This window comes from Astyanax mexicanus, chromosome 7 (assembly GCF_023375975.1).
Source record: "Astyanax mexicanus isolate ESR-SI-001 chromosome 7, AstMex3_surface, whole genome shotgun sequence".
Lineage (NCBI taxonomy): Eukaryota > Metazoa > Chordata > Actinopteri > Characiformes > Acestrorhamphidae > Astyanax > Astyanax mexicanus.
In genome coordinates, this window is record NC_064414.1 from 34,323,887 (window position 1) to 34,351,856 (window position 27,970).

At 38.5% G+C, this 27,970-nt stretch overlaps 1 protein-coding gene across 3 annotated transcripts; it reads left to right on the forward strand.

Moving 5' to 3' along the window:
• Nucleotides 1–7,336: 7,336 nt before the first annotated feature.
• On the forward strand, nucleotides 7,337–22,740 carry cdhr1a (cadherin-related family member 1a). 3 transcript variants are annotated; one of them, XM_022684751.2, is made up of 17 exons: nucleotides 7,337–7,511; nucleotides 8,128–8,223; nucleotides 9,469–9,614; nucleotides 9,711–9,761; nucleotides 9,853–9,942; nucleotides 10,614–10,700; nucleotides 11,282–11,401; nucleotides 11,735–11,878; nucleotides 12,148–12,226; nucleotides 12,381–12,481; nucleotides 13,257–13,460; nucleotides 14,078–14,230; nucleotides 15,731–15,895; nucleotides 16,836–16,903; nucleotides 18,695–18,923; nucleotides 19,041–19,295; nucleotides 21,182–22,739. In XM_022684751.2, the coding sequence occupies exons 1-17, from the start codon at nucleotides 7,451–7,453 to the stop codon at nucleotides 21,725–21,727; spliced, it is 2,595 nt and encodes an 864-aa protein (XP_022540472.2). In that variant the 5' UTR covers nucleotides 7,337–7,450; the 3' UTR covers nucleotides 21,728–22,739. The 3 variants fall into 3 exon arrangements, with proteins under 3 accessions (XP_022540472.2, XP_049337667.1, XP_049337666.1); XM_049481710.1 differs by lacking the exon at nucleotides 21,182–22,739 and adding an exon at nucleotides 20,415–20,619; XM_049481709.1 differs by lacking the exon at nucleotides 10,614–10,700 and having other exon boundaries at nucleotides 21,182–22,740.
• Nucleotides 22,741–27,970: the final 5,230 nt, after the last annotated feature.

Here is a 27,970-nt window from a genome sequence, read left to right on the forward strand (position 1 = left end):
AAAGTTTAGGAAACCCCTGGAAACGCCGGGTCACGTGATCCACAGCCCCCCTGCGGCGGCGCCCACAAGCACGCTTCTGTTTCAGGAGATCTTGGCCAGCTGCTCTCTTTACATAGATCTGACTGATCTCAGAGCGGCCAGGAGAGAAAGAAGATACCCCCAAGAATGCCATTTACATACATTCCTATAGCACGCACCACATGCATCAACAATGAATAACGGGGCAAAATTAGACTCCTCTCATAGGAAGGTATGTCCTGAACCCTGACAGATTATAGATGCTACACAGCAGTCATGTGTTGCATTAACTCCCACAGAGTTGATAAATGTGCACACAAATAACTTAGCAAATAGCATTTGTTACCTATCCACACTCTCTAACTAACTAAATCTTCCAGATATGTATTTTCTTGCACTGTTGTACAACTCCAAATTCCATCTATGCTTTAAAAAATATATTTTCCCATAATAAATCCATAGATTTTAACATCAGCACTCTGTCCTGTTACCTAAATTAATTCTTAGATGTTATTTGTTTGTTTTTAAAATACAATTTTTGGGAAAATCAGTAGAATGTGCTCAGTGTCCTCATGCTATTAGCATAGCTGCCACTTAGCTATTTGTCATGTTAAAATTGATTTCTGTTACTTTCAGTCCCGTTACTTAAACCATAAAAAGTAAGAGGAATGAGTACCAGTAACAGGAAAAAGTTCCAGTAACAGGAGTGAGTACCAGTCACAGGAGTGAGTGCCAGTAACAGGAGTGAGTGCCAGTAACAGGAATGAGTGCCAGTAACAGGAGTGAGTACCAGTAACAGGAATGAGTGCCAGTAACAGGAGTGAGTGCCAGTAGCAAGAGTGAGTGCCAGTAACAGGAATGAGAATCGTCCCCTGGTTCATTAATGTGAATATTAGTTAATGTAATACGCTTTTTTCCAATTCTGTTTGGTTCATTGTTTATCCATTTATTCAATAAATTGCATGATAATACATTTTATCAATTTCAGGTTTGTGTCTTCTTGATAACATAAAAATAGCTTTGCATCTTTTAGAAAAATACAATGTGCATGCATATATAGTTATTTATTTTCATAAATATCAGTTTTTTCAACATGCAGCCAACCATTTCTTTAAATACTTTTTTTAAAGAAAATCAAAGGTTAGTGGGCTTGCTTTTACTGTATGATTGACTTTTTATCCAAAGAAAACCTTAATGTGGAATCTGATGACAGTCTAATCAGTACAACAGTGATATGTAGTGGGTTGGGTTTACATTCAACACTGAATGAACCACTTTCTGACACCAATCTTTACAGATGGACTAATAATTAAAAATTGCTAAAGTTTTGTAAAACAAAATATTGTGATACAGTGTTGATATTTTCTTACACCTCTAGTTACTATTTCTAGTTATTATAATCCTTAAACTCAGATGGACATCTGAATTATCTGCTGAATTAAATCAGAATCACTGAAAAAGGAGACAGAAGAACAGGGATCCTGATTCTTGTATAGACACCACTAAAGCCTTTCTAAAACAGTAAACTAACCAGAGATGACCACTTGAGGGCAGTGATAGACAGAGGTACTGAAAGCACTGTTATTTCACTAGTTTTGCATGGAGTATAATAAGGTTTATTTAGACAAGGAAAGTTTATTTGTATAGCACCTTTCAAAACAGTGGCAAATTCAAACAATACACAAACAAGAATAAAATATAGGAACATAAAATCCAAAATAGGCATGATAAAAGAAAAAAAACAATGCATTAAAAAAACAATAAAATACAATAAAATGAATAATTAAAAATCAAGAAGATATTACATATGAAAATACTGGCTATGTGTGAACCGCACATGGCCTGCAGTTACGTGTGTTTACATGTGTTTTTACACTAGAGAGATACAGGTATTTACAACACTGGATTACTGTAGTATGCACAGCATTGATACCATTCATGTGAGTAGATTGTTGTACTATAGGTCTAAATGAGGACACCCCTTCTAATAAATGCATTCGCTGCTGACACAGATGTGCAAACACACAGCTTTTCTGATCCCTATAGGGAAGGATTGCAAATTGAATAGGACCCTCTGGGCAGATACACATGAACCTATTTGCTGTGTTCTCTGAAATCATGGTTCTCCATTCAATAATTTTCAGATAAGTTGGTGGGGAGGTGTGGTAGTGATCATCCAACGTCCTGACCTGAGTGCTTTTTAATTTGCTTAAGTTACGTTATTTCACAAGAACCAGCTATAAATGAGCAGGTGTTTTATAACTTTTTTATAGTGTAGATAAAATTGTATGCATAAAATAAAAATGGAAAAAATGAGCTACATATATTCATTAATTTATGTGTAAGCATTTAAAAAAGGTAAAACAAAATCTTTCTCTTCAAATAATATGAATATAATGATAATCTTGTGATGCTTCAGGGGCCCTGGGTAAGACACTGAATATACTCAAAGTGTGTTCTTACTAGATTTCCCAGACAAACATAGAAAATGTTGCAATAAAAATGATGTGATCTCTAGCCTTTAATATTAGTAAAGGTTCCACAGTAAAACTTCTAATAATAAATAAAAAAGCAATTTTTCCAGTGTTATATATCTAAAGTAAATATTGAGCAATTTGGCACATAATTCATGTGCCTGTAAGCCTGATTTCTACATTTCAACTGTTTTCCACAGCCTTCGCCAAAGTCTCCCTCCCTAAACCTTTCTCGTTTAATCTTTCCACATACTGATTGAAACTCATGTAAGATTTTATAACTGAAGATGCCCAACATGGAGGAAAATTAGAGATGTCTTCTGTGGGCATGATAGAAATGTGTGATTTGTTTGTTTATCCTTTATTTAAGCAGAAAATATGATTGAAATATAAATACTAACTTTGCTAAACAAGAATCTGACATAATATGTTAAGTAACAGATACAGCAGTATAAACAGAGAACAAGAGAACCAATCTGTATAAGAATACTACATAGGAATTCTAGTGTTCAGACACTGTGTAGGACTATGGTAAGAAATGGGTAATGATTTATCACATAAATGATGATTAATTAAATAATAATAATAATAATAATAATAATAATAATAATAATATAAAAAGAATTGTGTAAAATACGTCATAAATATTTACAGTGTACATTTACAGTGCACATACAAATACAAACCAGCACACAAATATATACTACTACTACTACTACTACTAATAATAATAATAATAATAATAATAATAATAAATCCCTACTTGCATGCCTACACCTTTTTTTATGCTTTCTTATGCATTTTCTGTGATGTAAAGTTTTACTGCGTGTAGGACATAAATACAATAAGAGTCATTTACAAGATTAGGAATGATATGTAAGATACTAATGTAAGCTGAGTATTTTAGAATGCCAAAAAATATATTCTATCTATATCTATATATTACACAGACTTACATACATATTCTTACAGTTTCTCATGGTGGCTCATAAGCAGTGTTAGATACAAAAATTCCTAAGTGACTGTTTATGCAATAGAAAGCATACATTATTACAAATAAAAAACACTGATGTTCCCAGAAATATTTAATTTAATTATATTTGTGTATATGTTTTGTCACTATGACAGTCAGTGCAAGTTCATAGGGGTATTACTGAAGTAAGAAATATGCTTTGAATTTGATTTGCTTTTCTGAGTCTCGTCCTCGCTGTAAATGGTGAGTTGCCTCTGGTTTATTTGTCCCAGTAGACTGGCCCTGAGCACTGCGAGATGATGAAGGATTACACTGGGTTAATCTGCTTGCCTGCCATCTGCCTGCTCCACGCAAATTAAACCTGAAAGCAGAGCTACAGTCACAAATGTTGATTGAGGTAAATTGGCAGGTGTGCCTTTTTTTCATTTGCATAGCTGCTTGTGAATAAGTCCATTTATGAAAAAACATAACCCCAAGTTCTGAAATAAATAACATTTGGTTTACAAAGTAAACAGAATGCAACTGGTATGCTATGCATGTATTAAAATATGTGCTTCTTAATGATTTCCACCCATTGGTCTCTGCACAAGACGGCTTGGTCTGTGGGATGCTCGCATGTGCATTGCTTTTGAGGTCTGTCTGCATATTTTTATGATGTTTAGGTGAGGGCCAAGGAATGTGTTGGCATGACAAAACCATTAGCTTGTTTCTATTGTGGTAGTTTACTCTGGATTTTAAATTACAGTGTGTTTAGGAATATTATACTTATTATAGTCATCCTCTTTACATCTTCCTATTCTTTTACAGATAGTTGCTACCAGAATTTGCAGGCAGGAAAGATTTTATTATTGAGGATCCGTTATGGATGTCATATTTTTCCTGCGGTCACTGCACAATTGAATAGTGCACATCCCCCCCTTCTCGACAGTGTGCTTAATCACCCTGTAGGTCTTTTGGGGTCAAATGGGAGGCTTGATTTCCCTTTCTAGCAATCCTTTAAGAAGTTATATCTGAACCTTTTCTAGGTCTTCCAGACCTCAACCTTATATAATATACCATTCCTGGTCCTTTTTTTAACCCTCTCAGTCTCAAATTTCTTCAAGTGATGGAAAAATATATAAATGCTTATTATTTCACAATAAATCCATAAAAAGTAAAATAAAGTCTTAAAATAATGAACAAAAATTTTCTTAATCAGATACAGTTAGCTAAAATGAACTCTTACTTCGCCTTCTTGGCTAGAGTGCGGCCATACTTAACTGTGTCATCAGTGTGCTGATTCTTTCCTCCCAGTGAAGTGGATAGGTCTAAACTGCTTTTTGATTGTCTGAGGAAAAGAGGTCTCAATCTGTGTTATGCGCAACAAAATGTACAATATTAACTGAGGAAACGACTACATAAAAGCGATTTATGACCTTCTTATAGCCTACTCCTGCTTTGAACATCAAGATTATTTAATTTACAAGGTGCTAGGTAGAATTATTTTGAGTGTGAGGCAGCTGCTTAGAGGAGCCCATGGCTGCTGATTGTTGGGATGAGGTTTGATGAAGCTTTAAAGTTTGACTTAGCTGAACTTTCCTACCAATTATTATGAACAAGCCATAGCCATAACAAGCTAATTACTAATACAATCTGAGAGCTCAAAACCCTTGGGCTGCCAAATCGCCCTTTTCCTGTTTTTTTTTTTTTTTTTTTTTTTTTTACTCACAGAATTGTACAAAACAAACATAGTACACAAAACATGCTTAACATGTGGAACATAGTGTGAGATAATTTAGGGGTAAAAGAGAAGTAATTGTTTCTCATGAAATTCTGCTCAGGAGTGCCCAAACATTCAGATGTCACTGTAATAACTGATATTGATATTGATATTGATATTTTTAACTGGTGCATTTTTTATTGGTGCATGGGAGAAAAAACAGGTAATCAGGTATATTTTAGCATGTATTGAAAATTATATCAGTATGCAGGGAAAAGCAGAAACCCACCCAACAGAAGAAACTGAACTCACTCATTAAAGGGGATAGGGTGAGCAACTCACACACACACTATACGATGGTAACTAAAAAAACAATATAACAAAGTGGAAGTGACTGGGAATGAATGCATCCAAGCTGCAAAGTGGTAGACCACATAAACCACATACTGATTGAAGTCAGAAGATGCTGTGACACATAGAGCTTTCTGCAGAGTCAATCACTACAGACCTCCAAACTTCATGTGGCCTTCAGATTAGCTCAAGAACAATGTGAAGAGACCTTTATGGAATGGGGTTTCCGTGGCCGAACAGCTGCGTCCAAACGCAAGGCAAGCAAGCGGAGACTTTTGTCAATATAGTGTATTTAATCATTACTTTATTACTTCAAGAATTGGGTACAGATTTGTAATAATCCAAAAATCGTGTTAACACCAAAATGTGATAAAATGCAATATGTAAAAAGTTATGTTCTGATCTTATTTTGTGGGCTGTAATCATGCTAAGTATGCAGAGAAGGCTGTTATATTTTGGTAATACTGATGGTTAAGGAGGAGAAGCGTTATATAACTTACCTGAGAGTTCTTCTCTGTCTGCAAATTGGATTGACAAAGAAACAGATTAAGAGTATTGCTTTTCTTAAACACTTTGTTAAGGGGGTATCCTTGACCCTGAGAGACACTGACCTAAATGAGTGGATAGACCCAGTAGTAAGAAATAAAATAATGTAATATCCTCTTTTTTATTGACTTCATCCCACATTCTTCTCTAGAGGCAACAGCTCCCTCTAGTACAGAATGGGGGTTGGCCCAGTAGCACTAGCTCTTTTGCTGATTAGAGGTGAGTACCTATTCAGAGGTGTGCACTGCTGGAGCAGCATTAGCCGCTAAGCGCTAGCTCTTTCGTCATTTAGAACAGAGTATATTGAACTGTATTAGCTGAATATACTGTATATTAACTGTTAGCATTAGCTGCTAACTGCACTAAGCACTAGCATTTTTGCTGTTCAGAGGTGAGTATATACCAGAGTTTTTTTCCCATATTTTTAGTTTCATCTAAAAGCTTGCCAACACATAGAAAGGTATTAGGCGCTGAGTTTCCATTTGCACATCTGTGTCAGCATTGTGTGCAACTTAAAGTAGGTAAATGCATTAATTACTGTGCGTCTCCAAACATTTGGACATACACTGGCATGCCAAAAGTTGTCAAATGCTAAACTTAGCTTAACTTTGGAAATGGAAGGTTCAGTCCGTCTGCCAAAGACAATCAGGCCTTATTTAAACTCTGATAATTAACATTGCTTTCCATGAGCTCTCAGGCTAGTGTTTAACCTCAATCACAGGATAACACCTCACAACTTACAATTCACGTGTGGGTGTTCCTAAGCTGTCCACTGAGTTAACACATTTCTAATAATATACATACTGCTGTCCCATGACTTTTGGCAATGTATAGTGTACACTGTCTTTATTAAGTTATTATTTAAGATTATGGGGTATTTGTACTTGTAAACTTATGACACATATTTTCTCTTTTATGTTTCTTTGATTCTCTATAATAAAGTACAGTGGGTGGGAATTCTTGTCTATATAAGAAGTGAGTTGAAGTTTTTTCTATTTGTATTGATGTTCTAATTTTCTAAATAGTTTGGTTTTAATCAGTGTCATCTATACATTCTGTTGTTTAATATTTCACAAATTAAATTACCTTCCTTCATATTTGCATATCTACATTTATAACAAAAATGTAATCCTTATATGGATTAAACATGTGTTATATGTAAAGGGCAGCTCAGAAACCCCTGTAGAGGGTGCATTAGCTGATGTGAGTGGTAGAGAGGCAGTGAAGGGTCTAAAAATGTTCCCAGGCTAAGACCTGTCATTGGATTAGCCTCTTAGAGTCTGCTTTAGCTTCTTTCAGTTCACAATAAACACCTTCAGAGGAACACTCGCTTAGCTCCTGCTACTAGTGCTTTCCTTGGCCTATATATTTTTTTATTGGCTTTTTAGGATGAATATTGATAATGGAATACTTTTTTCACCGCTTTGTTTCTTAGTGCATGTCTGCTTTGGTAAGTATTTCAGTTAGATTTTCCTGTTTGGAATATGTAAGTGTTGAAAATGTGTCTGAGAGTCTTAAATCTGGAACAACTAAACTTAAATCTTATTTCTCTGAAGTACTGTAATGTTTTATAGTGCTTATTCTGTATCTATTTGTTTTTCCTCTGTAATTGCATTATCTGTTTACCTGCTTGAACAGTAGCAAGTGAGTACCCATATCTAGTACATTTCTAATAGAATAATATTGATATTCAACTAGCAAACCTTTAAATATGAATTCCTCTTATGATTTGCAATTCTGAGGGGAATGTTTTGTAGATGAATATTTTAAATCAGTGTTTATTTCTGTGTGGGTGTGACGTAAAAGCAGTATTAATCCCAAGTAAGTGGATAGAGAAGAGGGCTCAGTATTGTCAGTATAAGATGCTGAATTTAACTCTATAGACTGCATTAAGATTTATTTAACATTTTTCTGATTCATTTGTTTAAACAATGTTTAAAATGACAATGATTCTAATCATAGGGCAAAATTGTATATTTTACATTTAATATGATATGATTTATATGATTTACATTTTATATGATATGTGTATCTAAATTACATTTATGTCATTTATGTTTCCACAGCACAGAGTGATTATGCCCCATATTTTTATGACAATGGACCCAACAGTAACAATGGTAATTTAGCCCTGTTCAGTCTTTCAGAAGACACACCAAAGGGTAAGTGAGCTGCTCGGCTACTGAATAACATACAGCTCTGGAAAAATTAAGACCACTTTCATGTGGTTTCATGTTCATGTTTTCATGTTTGAGTAAATTTAACATTGGAGTTTTATTCTATAAACAACAGACAACATTTCTCCCAAATTCCAAATACAAATTTTGTCATTCAGAGCATTTATTTGCAGAAAATGAGAAATGGCTGATCTCAAATAATGCGTTCATATTCATAAAGTTTTTCATAAAGAGTTCATAAATCAATATTTGGTGGAATAAACCTGGTTTTTAATCACAGTTTTCATGCATCTTGGCATGCTCTCCTCCACCAGTCTTACACACTGCTTTTGGATAACTTTTGCCACTCCTGATGCAAAAATTCAAGCAGTTCAGCTTGGTTTGATGGCTTGTGATCATCCATCTTCCTCTTGATTATATTCCAGAGGTTTTCAGTTTGATAAAGTAAAAAAAATCTCATCATTTTTAAATGGTCTCCTATTTTTTTCCTGAGCTGTATGTAAAAAGCAGATTGAGTATTGAGTATTTATGTAGTTTATATCAGTATTCTGACAAGTATTATACATAGATTGTTGTATTAACGTAAAGACAAAAAAAAATTAAACCAAAATGAAAGATATAATAAAACACAGTATGGATATTGTATGCTTAGTAACCATATTTAAAAGCAAATATTTTCATACATGAGCTCATTAGACAGAATATGTCTAATATTCCCCAATTATCACATTATTACATTATTGTATGTGTAGTGTTCTTATTTAAGTCTTTGCATTAAAAATGCTGAAATTACTTTGGAATTATCCTTTAAAGTGATACAGTGATAATAGAACAATGTCACTTACTTCATAAAACATATTCTATTTTGTGAATATCTTTAAAAAAACTGACACAAGCGACTCATAAATGCTAAATATTGCTTTTTAATTGTCAGAAAAGACTTCATATGACCAATGGTTTAACGTTGTTTGTTGTTATGTAGGAGCACTACAGATTGAAGAAACATCTGTGCTCGTGCTCACATTTGCAGCTCATTAGGAGAATTAACCTACCTGATGTCACTTGGTGATGTGTTCTCTGGCTGACAGTAAATAGTATTAAAATGTACTGTCCAGCAGATGTACACTGTAAAAAGTGGTTCATACATATGAATAAATATATATATTTATCTGTAGTTATTTATGGTGTGTTTTTTGTGGTTGTTGATAAATCCTATTTCCTGTGTTTTAGGAACACAGATATATATTCTAAATGGAACGGATCCAGAAGGCCAACCTGTAAGATATGGCTTGGCCTTTGATCCGGGATCTAAAGAATATTTTCGAGTTGATCCCAAATCTGGAGTGGTAACTCTGGTAGAAGAACTTAACAGAGAGGTAAGCTTTAAAATGTCATTAAATATCACAAATACAGCTGTGTATTTTCACCCTTTCAGTGTTTCCAACTGAATTTTTTCCATCTTTGCTTCACAGGCACAGGATGAGATTGAGGTCCTTGTCAGTATTTCAGATGGCCTTAATAAAGTGAGTGATTACTGAGACCTATGGCATTATGTCTGCTGCTGTCATCCAAGTGTGCATCCTTTTTAACATTGTTGTTTTATATGTTTTATAGGTTGTTGAAAAGGTACGAGTGTTTGTCATGGATGCTAATGATGAGCAACCAGTGTTCCAGAACATGCCCTCCATTGTGGATGTGCCAGAGGTAAGAACTAGAACCTTCTACTGATACTACAGTATGTACAGTATACCTTACAGTAAAAAATACGTACTCTTAACTAGGGTTGCAGTGGTAACTGGTTTCATGGTATACCATGGGATGAAATTGGTATATTTCTTTTCACATTTCCTCCCACCCCTTCTTATTAACTGGGGCCACATTCAAACACACAGAAGTGAAAAGACACAGAGCAGCAAATATTTTACCATTCTCCATTTTTCTAAAAATCAACTAAAATCAGCATTGTGGGATTTATTTGGATACTCCTAAATTAACACAGGGCTCATCAACACTCAGTCAGTACCTATCAGTGCAGAAAAACAGTTAGCATCGTGGCTAGCATGCTTCAATCACTGCAGCTAGGCCTTATAATGCTGGTTCAGAATAACGTAAAGAAACGATTCACATATAATAAAAACAGCAACACTTATTCTATCTAACCAACCCCCAGCCTGTCAATAACTATTACAGAGAAAACCAGCTAAAATCCAGTCTTTTCCAGAATTTAAAGCCCAGTTTAAATCTATTAATAACTATACAGTGCGTGTGTACTAAACTGTAATTCTTCAATATATCTTTATTTTTTTACACCCCTAGTTGAAAACTATTTTTAACACAGTAAGGTAACATTTTTCATATGTCTGTTCAATACACAGAGCACAGCTTCAGGGAGCAGCATCTACAAAGTGCATGCTGTTGATAAAGATACAGGCTCAGGTGGATCTGTCACCTATTTCCTTCAGGTAACAGACTGCAACCTCTCACAACCCCTTACACAGCCTCATCTAAGTGCATGCGTGTGACAAATCAGCATTTCCTTTTCCTCCTTCAGAACCTTTAATAGAAAGCCCTTGTAAAAACGGAGGATCGCAAGGTTAATCTGGCTGCAATAAAAAAAAAATAATACCACTCTATCAGCACATCTGATGCTGGACTGAAATGTGCAGTCCGGCATACTGTGCAGTTGCTCTGTTTGGGATTAAATTACAATTACATTTGCGTCAGGTACTAGGGGCTTAGCTAGCAGCTTTGCTGTGCCGGGGTGGCAGCGATGCTAGGTTGTCCTCAGTGCACAAGGACACGAGAGACACTGCAGCTGCAGCACATCTGGACTGATGAGCTTTTACCCACCCCATCATGACATATTGTCTGACCATCAGCTGACATAAATATGAATCGCTTGCTGTGAAGAACCCAGTGATGACTGTTTGTGATACTGCTCTAAGAGTAAATTACAAACATTTTTTGTCCAGCATTACATTAGTGTTTGCTTCAGATGTACATTTAAGCTTGTAAAACATTGCCTTTTTGATCTCCTCTTTAGAGCAATAACCCAAACAGCAAGTTTGCTATTGACCGCCATAGTGGAGTGCTGAGGATAAAACCGGGTCAGAACCTGGACTATGAGAGGTCCAGGACGCATTTCATCACTGTGGTGGCAAAGGTGGGATAGACATTATATATTTTTTGTTAAGTCATTTGTTTGTTTGTTTGTTATTTTTGTGATATTTGTATTAAGACTAAGCTTATCTTAATTCCCCTTAATGCACTCACTTTCCACATGCTCTCTACAGAGGAAGGAATATATGTCCTATGTAGAAAAAAAAATGATCATCTTGCAATATTCAATTGTCATATGTGCAAGCTGTCATATTTACAGTTCCAGTGCAATAACCAACCAATCAGTTTATTTGGTGCTACAATGTTGGAATATTTTACATACATAACATTATGACTGAAATAGTGAACTGTTAATTGTTTCTGTTGTTATTTCAAGGATGGAGGTGGAAATCATAATGGGAGAGTCCAGGTGATGTCATCCTCTGCAACCTTAACAATCAATGTGATTGACAGTCAGGACACTCCTCCCATCTTTGTGGGAACACCTTACTTTGGCTATGTTTATGAAGTTTCTTCACCTGTGAGTTTTACAGTCTTCTTATTTACCCAGGTTGTGGAAAACCAGAATGTCTTAAGGAAAGTGTAGCTTATTTACATCTACTGTGTATTAATTTAAACCTATTCTTTAGGTTCTCTAAATGATTAGTTTTTCTCAATATTAACACAATTGAACTGATTATCTAATTATCAAAACCTTTCAGACACCTTGATTACTGTTAGAACAACAAAACTCTAATATTTGTATAGCTCATAACGATTGTATCTGATTTATTTTTTTTGGTTCTTTAGGGGTCTGAAATATTCACTGTTTTTGCTAAAGATGGAGATATGGAAAATCCTAATCTAATTGTTTATTCTATTCAAAATGGTAGGTACAAATTCTCAGTTTAATCCACTTACACATCTTTCTTTTATAAAAGCTGCAATTGAAATCCGCCAGGGTTGGTGTATATTTATTTGTACTTGTTTTATTTCTTCTTATAAGCAATGTCTCAACATGCTCCATTCTTATGTTTTCATAGGAGCTGATGATGTATTTGCCATCAACAAAACAAGTGGATGCATCACTCTTCTTGATTATCCAGCCCATTTGAGAAGGGAAATATTTAATATCAAAGTCAAGGTTAGATTTACTGAATTTTGAAGATTACATATATGTTTTAAAAGGATCAATTAAAATGTATCCCCCCTTTATCACAACTAATACTTTACAATGAACATATTGACTCTACATTACATTGGTTATAGCACAGATAAAGCAGCAGAAAGATATATTCATTAGTTAAATTAGCTGAACTCCTTTTTTGTATGAAGATTAAACCAGTTGCAATGCAGAATATGCCAGAATCAATCAATAACAATAACATAAAATAACATAAATAAAATAACATCGCTGTTCCCTTCAGTAAGCTTCTGGTGTACCTTCACAGTGTGAACATGCAGGTCAATATCCTTTCCTGAGATGCACAAAGCATCACGCTGTTTAGATATAACCGTGTCAAAGTCAGAGCGCACCTGCCTCTTAAAGGGAATGACGTTTTGAGCCACACAAGGAGTATTTTTGGTGCCGGCACAATACCAAAGACCGCAATTGATCTGTGCGCTATAGATCACATAAATAGGGCCCAAAGACAGAGACTAAACCTAGTCTTGGATTATACAGCATTTAGAATGGAGATTTATTTTCCTATTTAATAAAGATATAGTCTTTAACTAGGCTTAATCTCAACTTATTAAGGTAAACTGAATTCTAATAAGTATTGTGTATTTTTTTGTTTAACTCTGTACTTTTGATTTATTGTGTATATTGTTTTCTTCAGTCTGGGAACATTTCATATTTAAGTTATTTAAAATGCGCATTTAAAAGATTTTTGAATATTATATTTCCGTGCTGTCAGGCTTCAGAAGTGAATTCTGAAGGAGATCTCATGGACTCTTCTGTCACCACTGTAACCATTCGAGTAGTGGACCTGAATAACCACCCCCCTACATTTTATGGAGAGGACGGCCCACGGAACGTGTTTGAGATGACCATGTATGAGCATCCTCCAGAAGGAGAGATACTGAGGGGCCTGAAAATCACTGTCAATGATTCAGACCAGGTGGGCTCCTTAACCAATATTTAAAGCATTCAAGTATTAAATATTAAGCACATTCTAGACACAAAATTAAGATTAATAATGATGAGTGAATGTTATCTAAACGTTCTAAATCTAAATGGCCTGTACGGTGGTTAAATATGATAGCAGGCTGTCGTAGTCTATCCACTGTTATTCAGCCTAATTGGATGATAAAAATAGCCATTAGTGCATCACTGCCATTTTTTTTTATTTCTTTGGGAAAAATGATCTCTCATAATGAAACTGATATTTTTATTGTTATGTAAATGGGCAGAATCAGCCAAAACAAGCAGTTGTGCCCCTTTAAGCTTTTGTCATATTATGCAATGTTGTTCCTCTTTCCAGCATTTTCTCCTCTGCAATTGCAGAACTCATTATACAATAAACACTATAAAAAGAATATTATGAAATCAGGTTCATCTGAGTGAACACTGTCCCTAATACTAGTGTCATCAACATGGAGATCAGTACATTTATTTTTAAAATAGAGACTGATTTGATTTGCTTTATGGATGCTCTTTTGTATTCATTCTTGTAAAATATGAAATTAAATAATTAAAGTATAATTATAGTCTGTTTATGTGTGTGTTTTCCAACAGGGAGCAAATGCAAAGTTTAATCTGAGGCTGGTGGGCCCTGGAAGAATGTTGAAAGTGGTCCCACAGACGGTCCTTAATGAAGCTCAAGTCACCATATTAGTAGAGGACTCTGCTGCTATTGACTATGAGAAATCTCAGACTCTGATATTTAAGGTAAGACATTCATTTTGGACCCTGTTTACACCTGGTCACTTTATTTTACTAGGATCTAAATTATACCCTGATTAGATTTTAGCTACATGTGTGTACACTGGGTAGTCAAATTCACTCACCAAATCCAGTTGCTGTGTGGGATGGAATATTCAAATTAGATTGTTGCTTAGCAATGATAATTGGTGTTTTGATTACATTGGGAGGGGTTTTCGTTGTTGGATGCATTTTCACTTCTCTAACGGGTCTCAAATTCATTTCAAACCACCTTTTAAAGTGGTATGAGTTATTGGGATTGTATCTGCTTTCAACGTGTCTTGGGTGTGTTTACACTTGCATTTTTACGTGTCTTGAATATACAAATATAATCCCGATACTTAAGATGTATAGAGTGATCAGGTTTAAACAGGGTCTTACTCAATTCTATTTTCACAAACAATATAAGTGAAGTATCCTTAAATAAAACATTAAAAATTCTAAAAATAAGAAAGGGTTTTACTACATTTTAAAGGCACTATTGCTGCCTACACTGTATTAAGTAATGTTTGCATGTAATGATAACTCCTTAGCAATGGAAACACAAATAAACTCCTTTCAATTTCCTAAAAATCGTCAGTGCACCTTATAATCGGGTGCGCCTTACATATGAATTCTACCAGTCAGGTTGTATGGAGCAGTACAGCCACTCCACTGAAGTACAGCGTTATGCAGGAGTTTCAACAAGGTTTCTCTAGCTCAGAGACTGGAGCAGTATTAGCATTAGCCGCTAACTGTGCTAAGTGCTAGCTTTCACTGTTCTTAGGTAATAATATTGGAATGTAGTCTGTGCGTTTACTGTGTTAAAACAAGCGACATGGGATGAACTTCTAGCTAATTGCACAATGGGTTACCAGAACACTTATGGTTCTTCAGTGTAGCGCTGTCTGGTGACATTTACTTGCTAACTGTGGCTAGCGCTGCTGCTAACCGTGCTAAAATATTGCGCTAAAATCTAAGCTTACTGTAAGAAACCGAAAAAAGCTTTATTCATTCTCCGGAGAGAAATCTGTGTAGATTAACAACATGGCAGCACCCTTGTTTTTTACTATTGTCGCTTAAAATGCGCCTTAATCCGGTGCGCCTTATGTATGAAATTAGACCAATAAATGTTCATTGATAATATAGTCAAAATATATTTTTATATTTCAGTTAAATGTATATAGGCACCTTAATATCTTATAATATATATATATATATATATATATATATATATATATATATATATATATATATATATATATAATAAAAAGGTTTTGTGTGAAAATATTGAATATTTTTATTTAAATATTTTAATTTATTACAATCTTAATACAGTATGTATATATTATATTGGTTATGGCAGCAATGCCCTTTTTCTTCTTTGTTTATCTCTTTACAATTTTTTGTGTATTATCAACATTGATCAAATTGGAATTAATAAAGATTAAATGAAAGAGAATAATGTTCATCTCTGTTTTTTTCCAGCTGCTTGCAGTGGAGATTGACACTCCTGAGAGATTCAGTGCCACTGCCGATATAGTGATAAACCTGCTTGACACTAATGACAATGCTCCGAAGTTCACCTCTGATTTCTACATTGCACGGATCCCAGAGAACTCGCCTGGTGGCTCTAATGTTGTGTCAGTGACTGTGAGTATAACCTATGTTCCTCTGCATAGCTTCTAGAAATGAATGATTATGAAACAAATGATGTACGTACGTGTGTCTGTCTCACATAAACTAAAAGTCTATTTTGAAAACTACAGTTTCTGATGCTCTAAACATCAAATGTTGAGAGGGGGGATAAGAATGTAAAATGATGCCAAGAACTCTAGTGCTAGCTAAATGGTCTAAACGGAGGTAAGCTGCCAGATGGTTATCATTTTCATTCTGTTGTGTAACAGCAAAACCCCAGATTTGACTTTTGTGCTTAACACATCATAATAATTCCAGGCGGCTTGGTCATATGATTTTACCGACCACTTTTTATGACTGTGCTGACGTCAACTGCATGATTTCAAACCGCTTTTTATCAGAATTATACCATGTTCTTCTCATTCTGTAAATTAGTCTTAGATTTAAAAATTCTGTCATTGAATTGCTTTGTTTGAAAATATTAAAGAAAATCTACTGTAACTGAATAAAACTAATTCTGGAACATAATCAGGTGTTTTTCAGAGTGTTTATAATTAAATATCTAATATACCGGTAGCCCTGTGTAGAGGTGAAAAGCCAGTGTTCAAGTCTGTTTTAGTCTGCCCTTCATCAGTGGATAGAGAATAGAGAGTTAGAGAGTTTTGTGTGTGTGTGTGAGAAAGAGAGAGAGAGTGAGCGAGACGTGATGTAGCAGAGGTTATCCAGCCTCCCAATCCACTTCAATCAGCTAAATGAACGGCTACTGCTCATCACCGGCCACAGGGATCCCTGGCCACTACGCTTGTGTAGTCTGATTAGCACATAATACATTTCATTATAATGTTTTTTTAATCTTTGTTGTCATACCATGAGTTTATGACTGACTCTTGTATTAAATTTTGAATAAAAAAAATCTCGCTCGACATTTGATTGATGTTTTCTATGCTCTCTGAAGGCAACAGATCCAGACTCTGGTCTCTGGGGTGTCGTCAAATACTCCATCTATGGCTCAGGATCAGACCTGTGAGTAGCTTTGTTCCTAATAGCCATATATCAGTGTTTCAATGTCCCTCTGCCCCACTGCACACATTCTAGAACACTAGAACCTACACCTATGTATCTTTATGGTGCAAAATTATGAAAAGCACCCCATGCATTTTTCTCAATATAAATTCTAATATATCATAACACTGAATCAGGGGCAGTGAGTAAGGTGTTATTTCATAGGGTTCAACAAAAGAAATGTAATCAGACTACAGGGAATTCAAGAAACTTTGTTTCATATTATTGCAAGACTGTTTTGGTTCTAAAAACAGAAGGTTTATGTAACAGGCCTTGCTAAGCTTGATAGAATTCAGTCTTGTTTTATTAACTTTCATACTAAGTCTAAAAATAGCAGGAACAATGAGTTTTCTGTGTTGTGCAGTTTCAGTCTGTCCACTGTTTGACCCAACAATGCACATGTTCCCTCTTAAGATGTAATAATCATCCAATAAATGTATCCAGACCTCCATTTGGGCAAGAAAGCTGAAAGTATGCAGAGTAATATAAATCCAAAGTGTGTAATATAACCCTGGTGAATTTTACTTTATTTAAAATTCAGCATTTTTCCTAAATAAACATTAGAACTGCTGAGTATTATTTATTTTATTTTTAGCATTGTTATATTAATAGGCCTGGGCATAACATCAGATTTGATTGAGTTTTATTATAGTGTATATTAAAAAATAGTAAACATACAAAAAGTCACCACCTGAATTTAACTTAGCAAATGATCTGGTGTTGCTGCAGTTTGTCAGGTCTGGGTTCAGTAACAGTATGTGCTGAAAGAATGAGGTCAGCTGACTACCTGAATATACTGAATATAGACCAGGTTATTCCATCAATGGATTTTTTATTCCCTGATGGCACGGACATATTCCAAGATGGCAATGTCAGGAGTCATGGGGCTGGAATTGTGAAAGAGTGATTCAGGGAGCATGAGATCATCATTTTCACACATGGATTATTCACCACAGAGTCCAGACCTTAACCTCATTGAGAATCTTTGGGATGTGCTGGAGAAGGCTTTGTGCAGCATCAGATTCTACCATCATCAATGCTGCAAGATTTTGGTGAAAAATTAATGCATCACTGGATCGAAATAAATCTTGAGACATTAATGAAGCTTATCAAAACAATGCCACAGTGAATGTGTGCAGCAATCAAAGCTAAAGGTAGTCCAACGAGATATTAGAGTGTGTGACTTTTTTTGGCCAGTCAACATTAATGCCTTTTTGCAAGGACTGATTCCAAATATTTCATGTTTCTATGCATTTTACAGTCAGTTTAGTCAGAAGTCAAACTACTGTATTGTCCCTTCGTAACATGTGCCTTTGCTTCTGTCTAAGCTAATCTGCTAATGGGATGTAGGGAGGAAATAGACTGTTTCCATATTTATATAAGAGTTCCACTTCCCTGCAGTGTGACATTTAGGTTCAAGAAGACACTAGAAGACAATAGAACTGAACAGTTGTGACAATTGACAGCCAACACTGTATACAAAATATATACTTAAGAATGAAATTGTTACAGATAGACTCAGAAAGAAGATTGTGTCAATTACTACTAATAATGTAATTACTGAATTATTATTAGATATATAAACCACAGTGTTTCACAGTGATTTTACACAGTGACTGTCTTGGAATTATGAACACTAGTTGAGTCTTTGTTTTTGTTTTTTGGGAAAAGCTGTAGCACAGAACCCATTGTACTCAGAGTGTAATCCAAATTCCCCTGTGTGCTCATTTCCTGTCCTCTGCGCTCCTGCAGGTTTCTCATCCAGTCGGATTCAGGGATCATCTACACCCAGCCATGGGCCAGCCTCGACGCTGAAGTCAAATCCAAGTACAACTTCTATGTGAAGGCTGAGGACACAGAGGGGAAATACAGCCTCGCTGAAGTTTTTGTCACTGTGTTAGACCTCAATGACCACCCACCCGAGTTTAGTAATGATTCCCTAGAGAAGACCATGATTATTGGTGCTCCTGTGAAAATAGAGGTCAGAGACTTTACTTTGTTTTACTTTTTTTATTTCATGGTTTTGAATGATACGTTTTTAGCACAGGAGTTTTTATAAAATACATACAATTTTTTTATTCTTGCTAATGTTGTTTAGGCAGTAGATGATGATGCGGAAGAACCCAACAACGTTATTGAATACTCCATCATGAAGACAGAACCAGACAACATATTTGACATCAATGCACAGACGGGAGAGATTAAACTGAAGTCCTACATCAAGTCTATGGACATTGTGCAGAACATCACTAATCAGAGAGATTGTACCTGGTCTGTTGTGGTCCAGGCAAGAGACAGAGGCTCTCCATCTTTCAGTACCACCACTATCGTCAAGATTGACATCACAGAAGCGGTAAGTTGTGAATCAAATACATTTTTTTTTTATTATTATTTCCAGATATCTAATAGGAATAAGGTCATTAACATTAGGTTTATAGCACTTGTGTATTACAACTACCAGATCCTATTATTATTCAAGTTCAGAATTTGAAGTCCCGTATTTTTCGCACTATAAGGCGCACTTATCCTTTAATTTTCCCAAAAAGCGTCAGTGCGCCTTATGATCTGTTGCGCCGTATGTATGAATTTTACCAGTCAGGTTAACAGGAGCAGTAAAGCAACTCCGCTAAAGTATAGTGCTATACAGAAGTTTCAGTTTAGTTCTACAGCAGTATTAGCATTAGCCGCCAACCACCCTAAGCGGTAGCTCTTTTGTAGTTCAGAGGTATTATGAGTATTATCGGCCTATAGCCTGGTGCTATCCCCAGCTACCTCTGCTGTAGCAGCACTAGCTCTTTTGCCATTCAAAGGTGAGTACATCAGACTGTAGTCTGCTCGTTTACCATGTTAAAACAAGCTATGTGGGACAAACTGCTAGCTAATGTAGCTAATTCTAGCCTACATTTAGTCATCCAGCATAATTAAGAATTATACACTGACATGCCAAATATCATGGGACAGGAACTAGTATTGTATTATGTGACTTTTGCCATGTCTCACACAAGCCAAATAATGCTGCACTGAGTTGCAGGACAGGCGTGTGGGGCCTCCTTCACTGAAGGTGGATGTGATTTTTGACAATTCTAGCCAGACACTGCTGATCATGATCATTACCACCTTCTGCTCTGTCCACTGTGAATGGTAATGCTTCTAATGACACAGACGACACTGTGTATCGAGGAATGTTAAATTAAACTCTGATAATTCACATCACAATACCGGGAGCATGCTGGACAGTGTTTTGACTCACTCCCAAGATTTAAAACCTTCAAACTGAGGTAACACTTCATCTCACTATCTCATGAGTTTAGGCATGCCAGTGTATAATTCATCACAGAAATGTATAGTGTTGCTGTCATGCAAAATTTGTACCTTTTACACAGACTTAAGACATTTTTTCATGATAAACAGACCAAAATAAAATTATAAAATTGCTACTATTTATGTTTTTGTTATTGTATTGTCCTTGCAGATCAAATCCAGAATGTTTTCTTACTTCTTGAGCCTAAGAACCCGACCCTGGACTGTTTTCAACATATGTTTCAGCACTGTTCTCTTCACCGTCTCACTGACAATTTTCATATCTACCATTATGTACTGTAAATCTGTGAAAAAGTCCCAGGTCCACCCACAGGGCAAGATCAGAAAGATTATAAAGAAGCCCTGACCATGATACACACTTTCAGAACTGTGCAGTTTTGTTTAGTCGTAAATTTACATTATAAGCAAAAATCTTTCATAATCTTTCACATTTATTACTCTTTACATTATATTGTTGTGATACATGATACAGTCTGTAAAAGAGTACAAAATCCGGAGCACAATTTTTACAAAATTGTCAAAAACAGATTTTACTAAGAATGAATTAACATAAAAATCTTCAATCAAGTCTGAGGTTGTGAGACTGCACTGTCTCTATTCTGGGTGTCATTTTAACCCTTCTGATCTTGTCTTAATCTAAAACTATGCTTTGTGTTATCATCTATTTCAGTTACATTCAACATTCAATCATCACTATAAACCAGCTATCACATAAAAAACACACTGACCTGCCAATATACATAAAGGCAGCTCACTGATCTCATTTCCTCTGTGAGCTGCCCCTTCTGTATATCAGACACTGATTGTGTTTTTTTAACACCACTATGTCACATGTCACATGTCTAGTTCTCCACTGCAGCCTATGATGTCTATCCTTTCAGTCCCATAGACTTGATTTATCTTTGTGCTCTTTTACAGACTCAACTCAGGGGACCTTTTGCCTATTTGTTTATGCAAAGTAGAGAAAATCCCATGCAAATCCTAGGCTTGTTCGCTGGTGTCATTATGGTCATGGTTACTGTCACAGTCTTGATATCTACAGTCTTGTTCTTGCGAAACAAAAAGTCCAACAAGATCTTGCCTTCCCGACGTATTATAAGGAGGAGAGCCAAACATCGCAAGCAGTGGAACTTCCAGAACCCCTTCAAACCACAGAACAATGGAGAAAATTTCATGATGAAAGAAACTGACGTTCCAACAGCAGAGAACATCAACTGTAATAACAACAGCGTTGGTTCCCGGTGGTCTCCTCCAACACCTCCCAGAGCCCCCATGCCTCCTCCACTGCCTGGCTATTCCAGACCTGGGGATAGATCATGGGCAGTACCAACTGTTTCTGCTGCTGTAGCTTCTAAATCAAATCGGAGGCCTTGCAAACATAAACAAGAGAACCCCATTAACACAGCACTGGTCTCTGAACTCAAACTAAGACTGGAACAGAAGAGGATGACAAACCGATACTAGTGCTTTAATACTTGTGTGTCTGTGTTTGATCTACGTTTGTATGTGCTCGCATTAGACTGGACGTCCAGCCGAGTTTAAGACACGTGCAAACTCTGCTGATTATCTGGTCACAAATCACCTGAGCAAGCTTTGCTCAACTTCTGAGCTTGAAGACACGACTCCAACCGGCGGGATTGCACTCCTGTGTCACTGCCAAGCAGCCAAGCATGCAATCTACTTACTGCATGTTTTCTAAGTCTTTCCATCTTGATCCAGGGCAGCAGGTGGAGCCTGAGAAGGCACTGTGACCCAGGCACTTGCTCACGCTAGGCCAGTAAGCCTGTTTTTCCCATGTAACGCCTTCTTATGGCTTATGGTAACTAAAACCCCAAACTACAAGCTACAGTCTCAGCAAATAAGGATTCTTTATAGTGCTGAAAATGGGTTTTTTTGAATCATCACCCTTGTTGATGCTACGAAGAACCTCTTTTTTCAGAAATGACAACCCTTCACAATTTCCACTTTATTTCCAGAACAAATATGAATTTCCAAACAAAAAATATATGATTTGTTATTTTTTGAGATTTATATATCTAAGTACCTTAGATCTTAATATTGGAACCTTTTGATGAATCTTCACAATGCCAAACAATGTACAATGATGTGCTGGTTTACAGGTAATTTATTTGTAGTGACTTATTTGATGTTTTTCACTATTACATTATTACTATGTAAATATTTGTAAATATTTACAGGTCCTAGATGTTTAAAAGAGTAAGTTACGTATATTTGGTTTTGTTATCAAAATGTCTTGATTTGTTTATATGTATGCATTCACTTTTTATATATTTGTACAAATATCTGTTGTGACTGTGTAAAATAAGCTACATATAAGTAAATATGAAATGTTACTCAACAATATTGGATATAATCTATTTTGATGTAAGTTTGTACATTTTCTTCTCATACCCTTTATTAAATATGTGTTTATATGTGATTTTATGTAAATAAATTCCACTGGTGAGTATGGATTTTATTAACATGCATTTCATGCAATTTTTTAACTGCTGGGTGTACTGACATGACTGTTCAGCCTTGGCTTTAATGGGTTTATGCAGCTGTACATAAGGTCTGTATTGCTATCTAGCAGTAGAGTAAAGAATTGCAGCATTGTGTGACCTAGCGTGTGTGACCTGCAGCTGCTTGCAAAATATAGATTATATGATTTGACTAACTCTCAAATAAAGTTAAATTAGTCATTTGCCGTTAATATATTTGGGACAATACTAGTGCATCTCAAAAATATGGAATAACATTGAAAAGTTACTTTATTTCAGTAATTCGGTTCAAAATGTAAAACTCATATATTATATACATGTATTACACACCATGATCTATTTTAAGCGTTTATTTATTTTATTGTTGATGATTATGGCTTACAGCCAATAAAAACTAAGTACCTTTTGGCAGTGTGGGCAGTGTGCCAAGTCCTGCTGGAAAATGAAATCTGTATCTCCATAAACATTGTCAGCAGAGGAAAGCATGAAGTGCTGTAAGATTTTGTGGGAAAACACTGCACTGACTTTAGACTTGATATAAAACACAGTGAATCAACACCAGCAGAAGACATGACTCTTTAAACCATCACTGATTGTGGAAACTTCACACTAGACCTCAAGCAGTTTGGACTGTGTGTCTCTCCACTCTTCCTCCAGACTCCAGACTGATCCCTTGATTTCCAAATGAAATGTAAAATTTACTGATGATCAGTGATGGTTTGGAGAGTCATGTCATCTGCTGGTGTTGATCCACTGTTTTATATCAAAACCAAAGTCAGTGCAGATGTAGATTACATTTTCCAGCAGGACTTGGCACACTGCCTACACTGCCAAAAATACCAGTTGGTCTAATTTCTAATTTTCTGGCTTTTGGGTTTTTATTTGTTGTAAGCCATAATTATCAACAATAAAATAAATAAACACCTAAAATACATTTTGCTACGCGGGAGACGGAGGGATGGACGTAAGTGCAACATATTATTTATTAAACAAACAAGATAAAAATAAAACAGTAAACAAAACTCGGGTAACGCACAAAACTACAAAGAAAACAAGGCAAGGATAAACTAGAACTAGGAACACAAAACCAGAGTGCACGGAAGACGAGGATTCAAACGAACGGCAAGGATACAACGATCGGCAAGGATACAACGATCGGCAAGGATACAAAGATACAAAAGATACAAAGGATACAAACGATACAAAAGACTCGACACTGAACATTCAAACAGATGGGGCTTAAATACAGGAGGAGAGTGAGAAACACCTGGGCTTGGATGACGAGGGGGCGGGGTTACAGACAGGACACAGGTGAGAACACTAATAGCTAGGGCAGGGCTGGGGCGGAGCTATGGTGGAGACAGGTACAAACACAACAATAGCACATGGCTGGGAAACATGACAGGAAAACAGAGGGGCAGGAGCACAAGAGACAAAATAAGGGAGAAACAGAAGACAGACATGGGCTAAGGTGTAACATAACCCCCCCTCAACGGCGCCACTACCAGAGGCGCCGAGAGAGAGGGAACAGGGACTGGACAGGGGACACGAACGGAGACTGGACAGAGGACTGGACAGGGAATGGAAACTGGACGGGAGACGGAGACCGGGCAGGGAACTTGACATGGGACGGAGACTGGAATGTAGACTGGGACGGGGACAGGACACATGGCTGAACAGGGGACTGGACAGGAGACAGAGACTGGACAGGGGACCGAACAGGAGACGGAGACTGGACAGGGAACGGAGACTGGGACTGGACAGGGGACCGAACAGGAGACGGAGACTGGACAGGGGACGGAGACTGGGACTGGACAGGGGACCGAACAGGAGATGGAGACTGAACAGGGAACGGAGACTGGGACTGGACAGGGGACAGGATACAGGGCTGGACAGGAGGCTGGACACGGGGCTGAGACTGGACAGGGGGCTGGACAAAACTGGACAGGGGAACTGGAACAAATACATTTACAGGGACGGACACGAACATGGTGACGGGGACAGGAACAGAAACAGAGACTGAGATAGGTACAGGGACACAAACTGAGACAGGGACCAAAACTGGGAGAGATACGGGGACCAGATACACAGGAGGGTGCCCAGGACTGGCAAATGTCCAAGGAAATGTCTGTGGCAAAGTCAGGGGAGCCAGCCTGGGCACAGTGCTAGGGGTACAATCCGGGGGCCTAGGAGCAGGCCTGGGGGCAAACAAAGTTCTGGGAGCGGGTACAGGGTCATAGGCGGACGAGGCCGCGGGTGCAGGGTCAGGAGCAGTGGGTACCACATGGGTGGCAGGCAGCGCTGGTGCTGGAGCTGAGGCTGTAGCAGCGGGAGCTGCTGGAGCGGAGGCTGTAGCAGCGGGAGCTGCTGGTGCTGGAGCTGGAGCGGAGGCTGTAGCAGCGGGAGCTGCTGGTGCTGGAGCTGGAGCTGAGGCTGTAGCAGCGGGAGCTGCTGGTGCTGGAGCTGGAGCGGAGGCTGTAGCAGCGGGAGCTGCTGGTGCTGGAGCTGGAGCTGAGGCTGTAGCAGCGGGAGCTGCTGGTGCTGGAGCTGGAGCTGGAGCTGAGGCTGTAGCAGCGGGAGCTGCTGGTGCTGGAGCTGGAGCTGGAGCTGAGGCTGTAGCAGCGGGAGCTGCTGGTGCTGGAGCTGGAGCTGTAGCAGCGGGAGCTGCTGGTGCTGGTGCTTGAGCTGGGGCAGCGGGTGCTGCAGGTGCTTGAGCTGGGGCGGCGGGTGCAGCTTGAGCAGGCGCGGCGGGTGCAGCTTGAGCAGGCGCGGCGGGCGCAGCTTGAGCAGGCGCGGCGGGCGCAGCTTGAGCAGGCGCGGCGGGCGCAGCTTGAGCAGGCGCGGCGGGCGCAGCTTGAGCAGGCGCGGCGATCCTAGGAGCCCGTGACCTGGGAGTAGGCACAGGAGCAGAGCCGGGCAGCCCAGGCACGTGAACTGGGGTGGCAGCGGGCACAGAGTCAGAGGCGGCCGGAGCCGCGGGCAGCGCTGAAACAGAGGCGGTGGATCCTGCTGGTGTGAGCGCGGCAGGCACCGCGGGTACAGAGTCAGAGGCGGCCGGAGCCGCGGGCACAGAGTCAGAGGCGGCCGGAGCCGCGGGCACAGAGTCAGAGGCGGCCGGAGCCGCGGGCACAGAGTCAGAGGCGGCCGGAGCCGCGGGCACAGAGTCAGAGGCGGCCGGAGCCGCGGGCACAGAGTCAGAGGCGGCCGGAGCCGCGGGCAGCGCTGAAACAGAGACGGCCGGAGCTGAGAGTGCGGCTGCCGCCAAGATCCGGACTGGAACCGCAGATTCAGCAGTGGGCGAGGCTGTGGAAATCGGACCGGAGCTTGCTTCTGGAGCAGGAGTCGGAAACCTGGAATCCGGCAGGGCTGTAGAGCTGGGAGCCGGCAGGGCTTGAGAGCTGGGAGTCGGCCGGGCTTGAGAGCTGGTAGTCGGCCGGACTGTAGAGCAGGAAACCTTCTGGGCTTGAGAGCTGGAAGCCGGCCGGGCTTGAGATCTGGAAGTCGGCTGGGCTGGAGAGCTGGAAGCCGGCCGGGCTGGAGAGCGCGGTGGGGCTAGCAGGATAGCTAGCTTAGCTGGAGCTGGGCTGACGAGCTCCAAGCCGAGGAGAGGCGCCGGGAGCGGTTCATCTCCCCGAATTTGCTCGGCGAGGAACCGGAGATACTCGAGGTCCGCTTTCCTCGTAGCCTGCCACCTTGCTACGTCCATATTTTGGTCGAGCGGGAGACGGAGGGATGGACGTAAGTGCAATATATTATTTATTAAACAAACAAGATAAAAATAAAACAGTAAACAAAACTTGGGTAACGCACAAAACTACAAAGAAAACAAGGCAAGGATAAACTAGAACTAGGAACACAAAACCAGAGTGCACGGAAGACGAGGATTCAAACGAACGGCAAGGATACAACGATCGGCAAGGATACAAAGATACAAAAGATACAAAGGATACAAACGATACAAAAGACTCGACACTGAACATTCAAACAGAGGGGCTTAAATACAGGAGGAGAGTGAGAAACACCTGGGCTTGGATGACGAGGGGGCGGGGTTACAGACAGGACACAGGTGAGAACACTAATAGCTAGGGCAGGGCTGGAGCGGAGCTATGGTGGAGACAGGTACAAACACAACAATAGCACATGGCTGGGAAACGTGACAGGTAAACAGAGGGGCAGGAGCACAAGAGACAAAATAAGGGAGAAACAGAAGACAGACATGGGCTAAGGTGTAACACATTTTCAATGGTATTCCATTTTTTTTAGATACATTAAGTACACAGATGGCTGAAGATTCCTCTAAGCCTCTCTAAGGTCAATAAAGAATGGTCCACTGGTTTGAGCTGGCAAAAAGGCTCTGGTTGTCAGCCAAAACTGGGCGTTGAAGACTGAAAAAATTTAGCTTGTTCTGGTGAATATCAACTGTGGCATGCACATGTGCATGTCAGAATTTGGTGTTAATGGCATAAATCCACAGATAGGATGGGTTGTCTTGCGTCAACATCTCAGGCTGGTGTGATTGTGTCATGTGGGAATGTTTTTGGCACAATTTGAGCTCCTGTTCTTTCAGAGCATTCCCAGAAACTGGATCTGAACCCAATACAACAGCTATGGGATGTGGCTGAACATGCTCTTTTTCAGGAACCCTGTGATGCACTTGTTGTAAGGAACCGGATTCTCAAAGAGGCCATGAAGAACTGAGGCTGGAGCAAAAGCAGGTATTTTTGATTTGCAGATTTTTCAATGCACTGCATTCTTTAGTATGTGAGTATGTCTACTATACATCAACCTAATCTACCTAACCTAATCTAAATATATTCAAATATATTCCAAATATATTCATACAGCATTGCTATCCTTTTTATTATTAAGCACTCCATGCAGGACAAAAGTACTTGCCCAGCGAGGCTATTATGAATTCAATGTAAAAGCAGCACTGGAGGGAAAAAGCACAAATGGCATGGAATTATGCCATGTTGGCAGTGAGTGGGATTACTAGGTTTTTAAGAGAGGATTACAAACTTGTAAAGTGCATTGATGCACCAGGATAAAAGAAAAAGCACAGCATTCAAAACAAAGATGGACATATTTATTTTGGGCTTCAAGTAGTTCTCTGGAAACCTTTGGTTGAGGTTATACAGTTTAGATCATGAAATTATCGTTAACGTCATAGCACCACTAACCGCTGGATAAGGTCATGTAAGGATTA

What these genes read in the sequence shown, in the direction of transcription:
- cdhr1a (XM_022684751.2), top strand. Translation starts at nt 7,451, where the DNA reads ATGAATATTGATAATGGAATACTTTTTTCACCGCTTTGTTTCTTAGTG. An exon ending in CTTAGTGCATGTCTGCTTTG is followed by an intron (nt 7,512 to 8,127) that starts GTAAGTATTTCA and finishes ATGTTTCCACAG; the next exon opens with CACAGAGTGATTATGCCCCA. An exon ending in CTCAGACTCTGATATTTAAG is followed by an intron (nt 14,231 to 15,730) that starts GTAAGACATTCA and finishes GTTTTTTTCCAG; the next exon opens with CTGCTTGCAGTGGAGATTGA.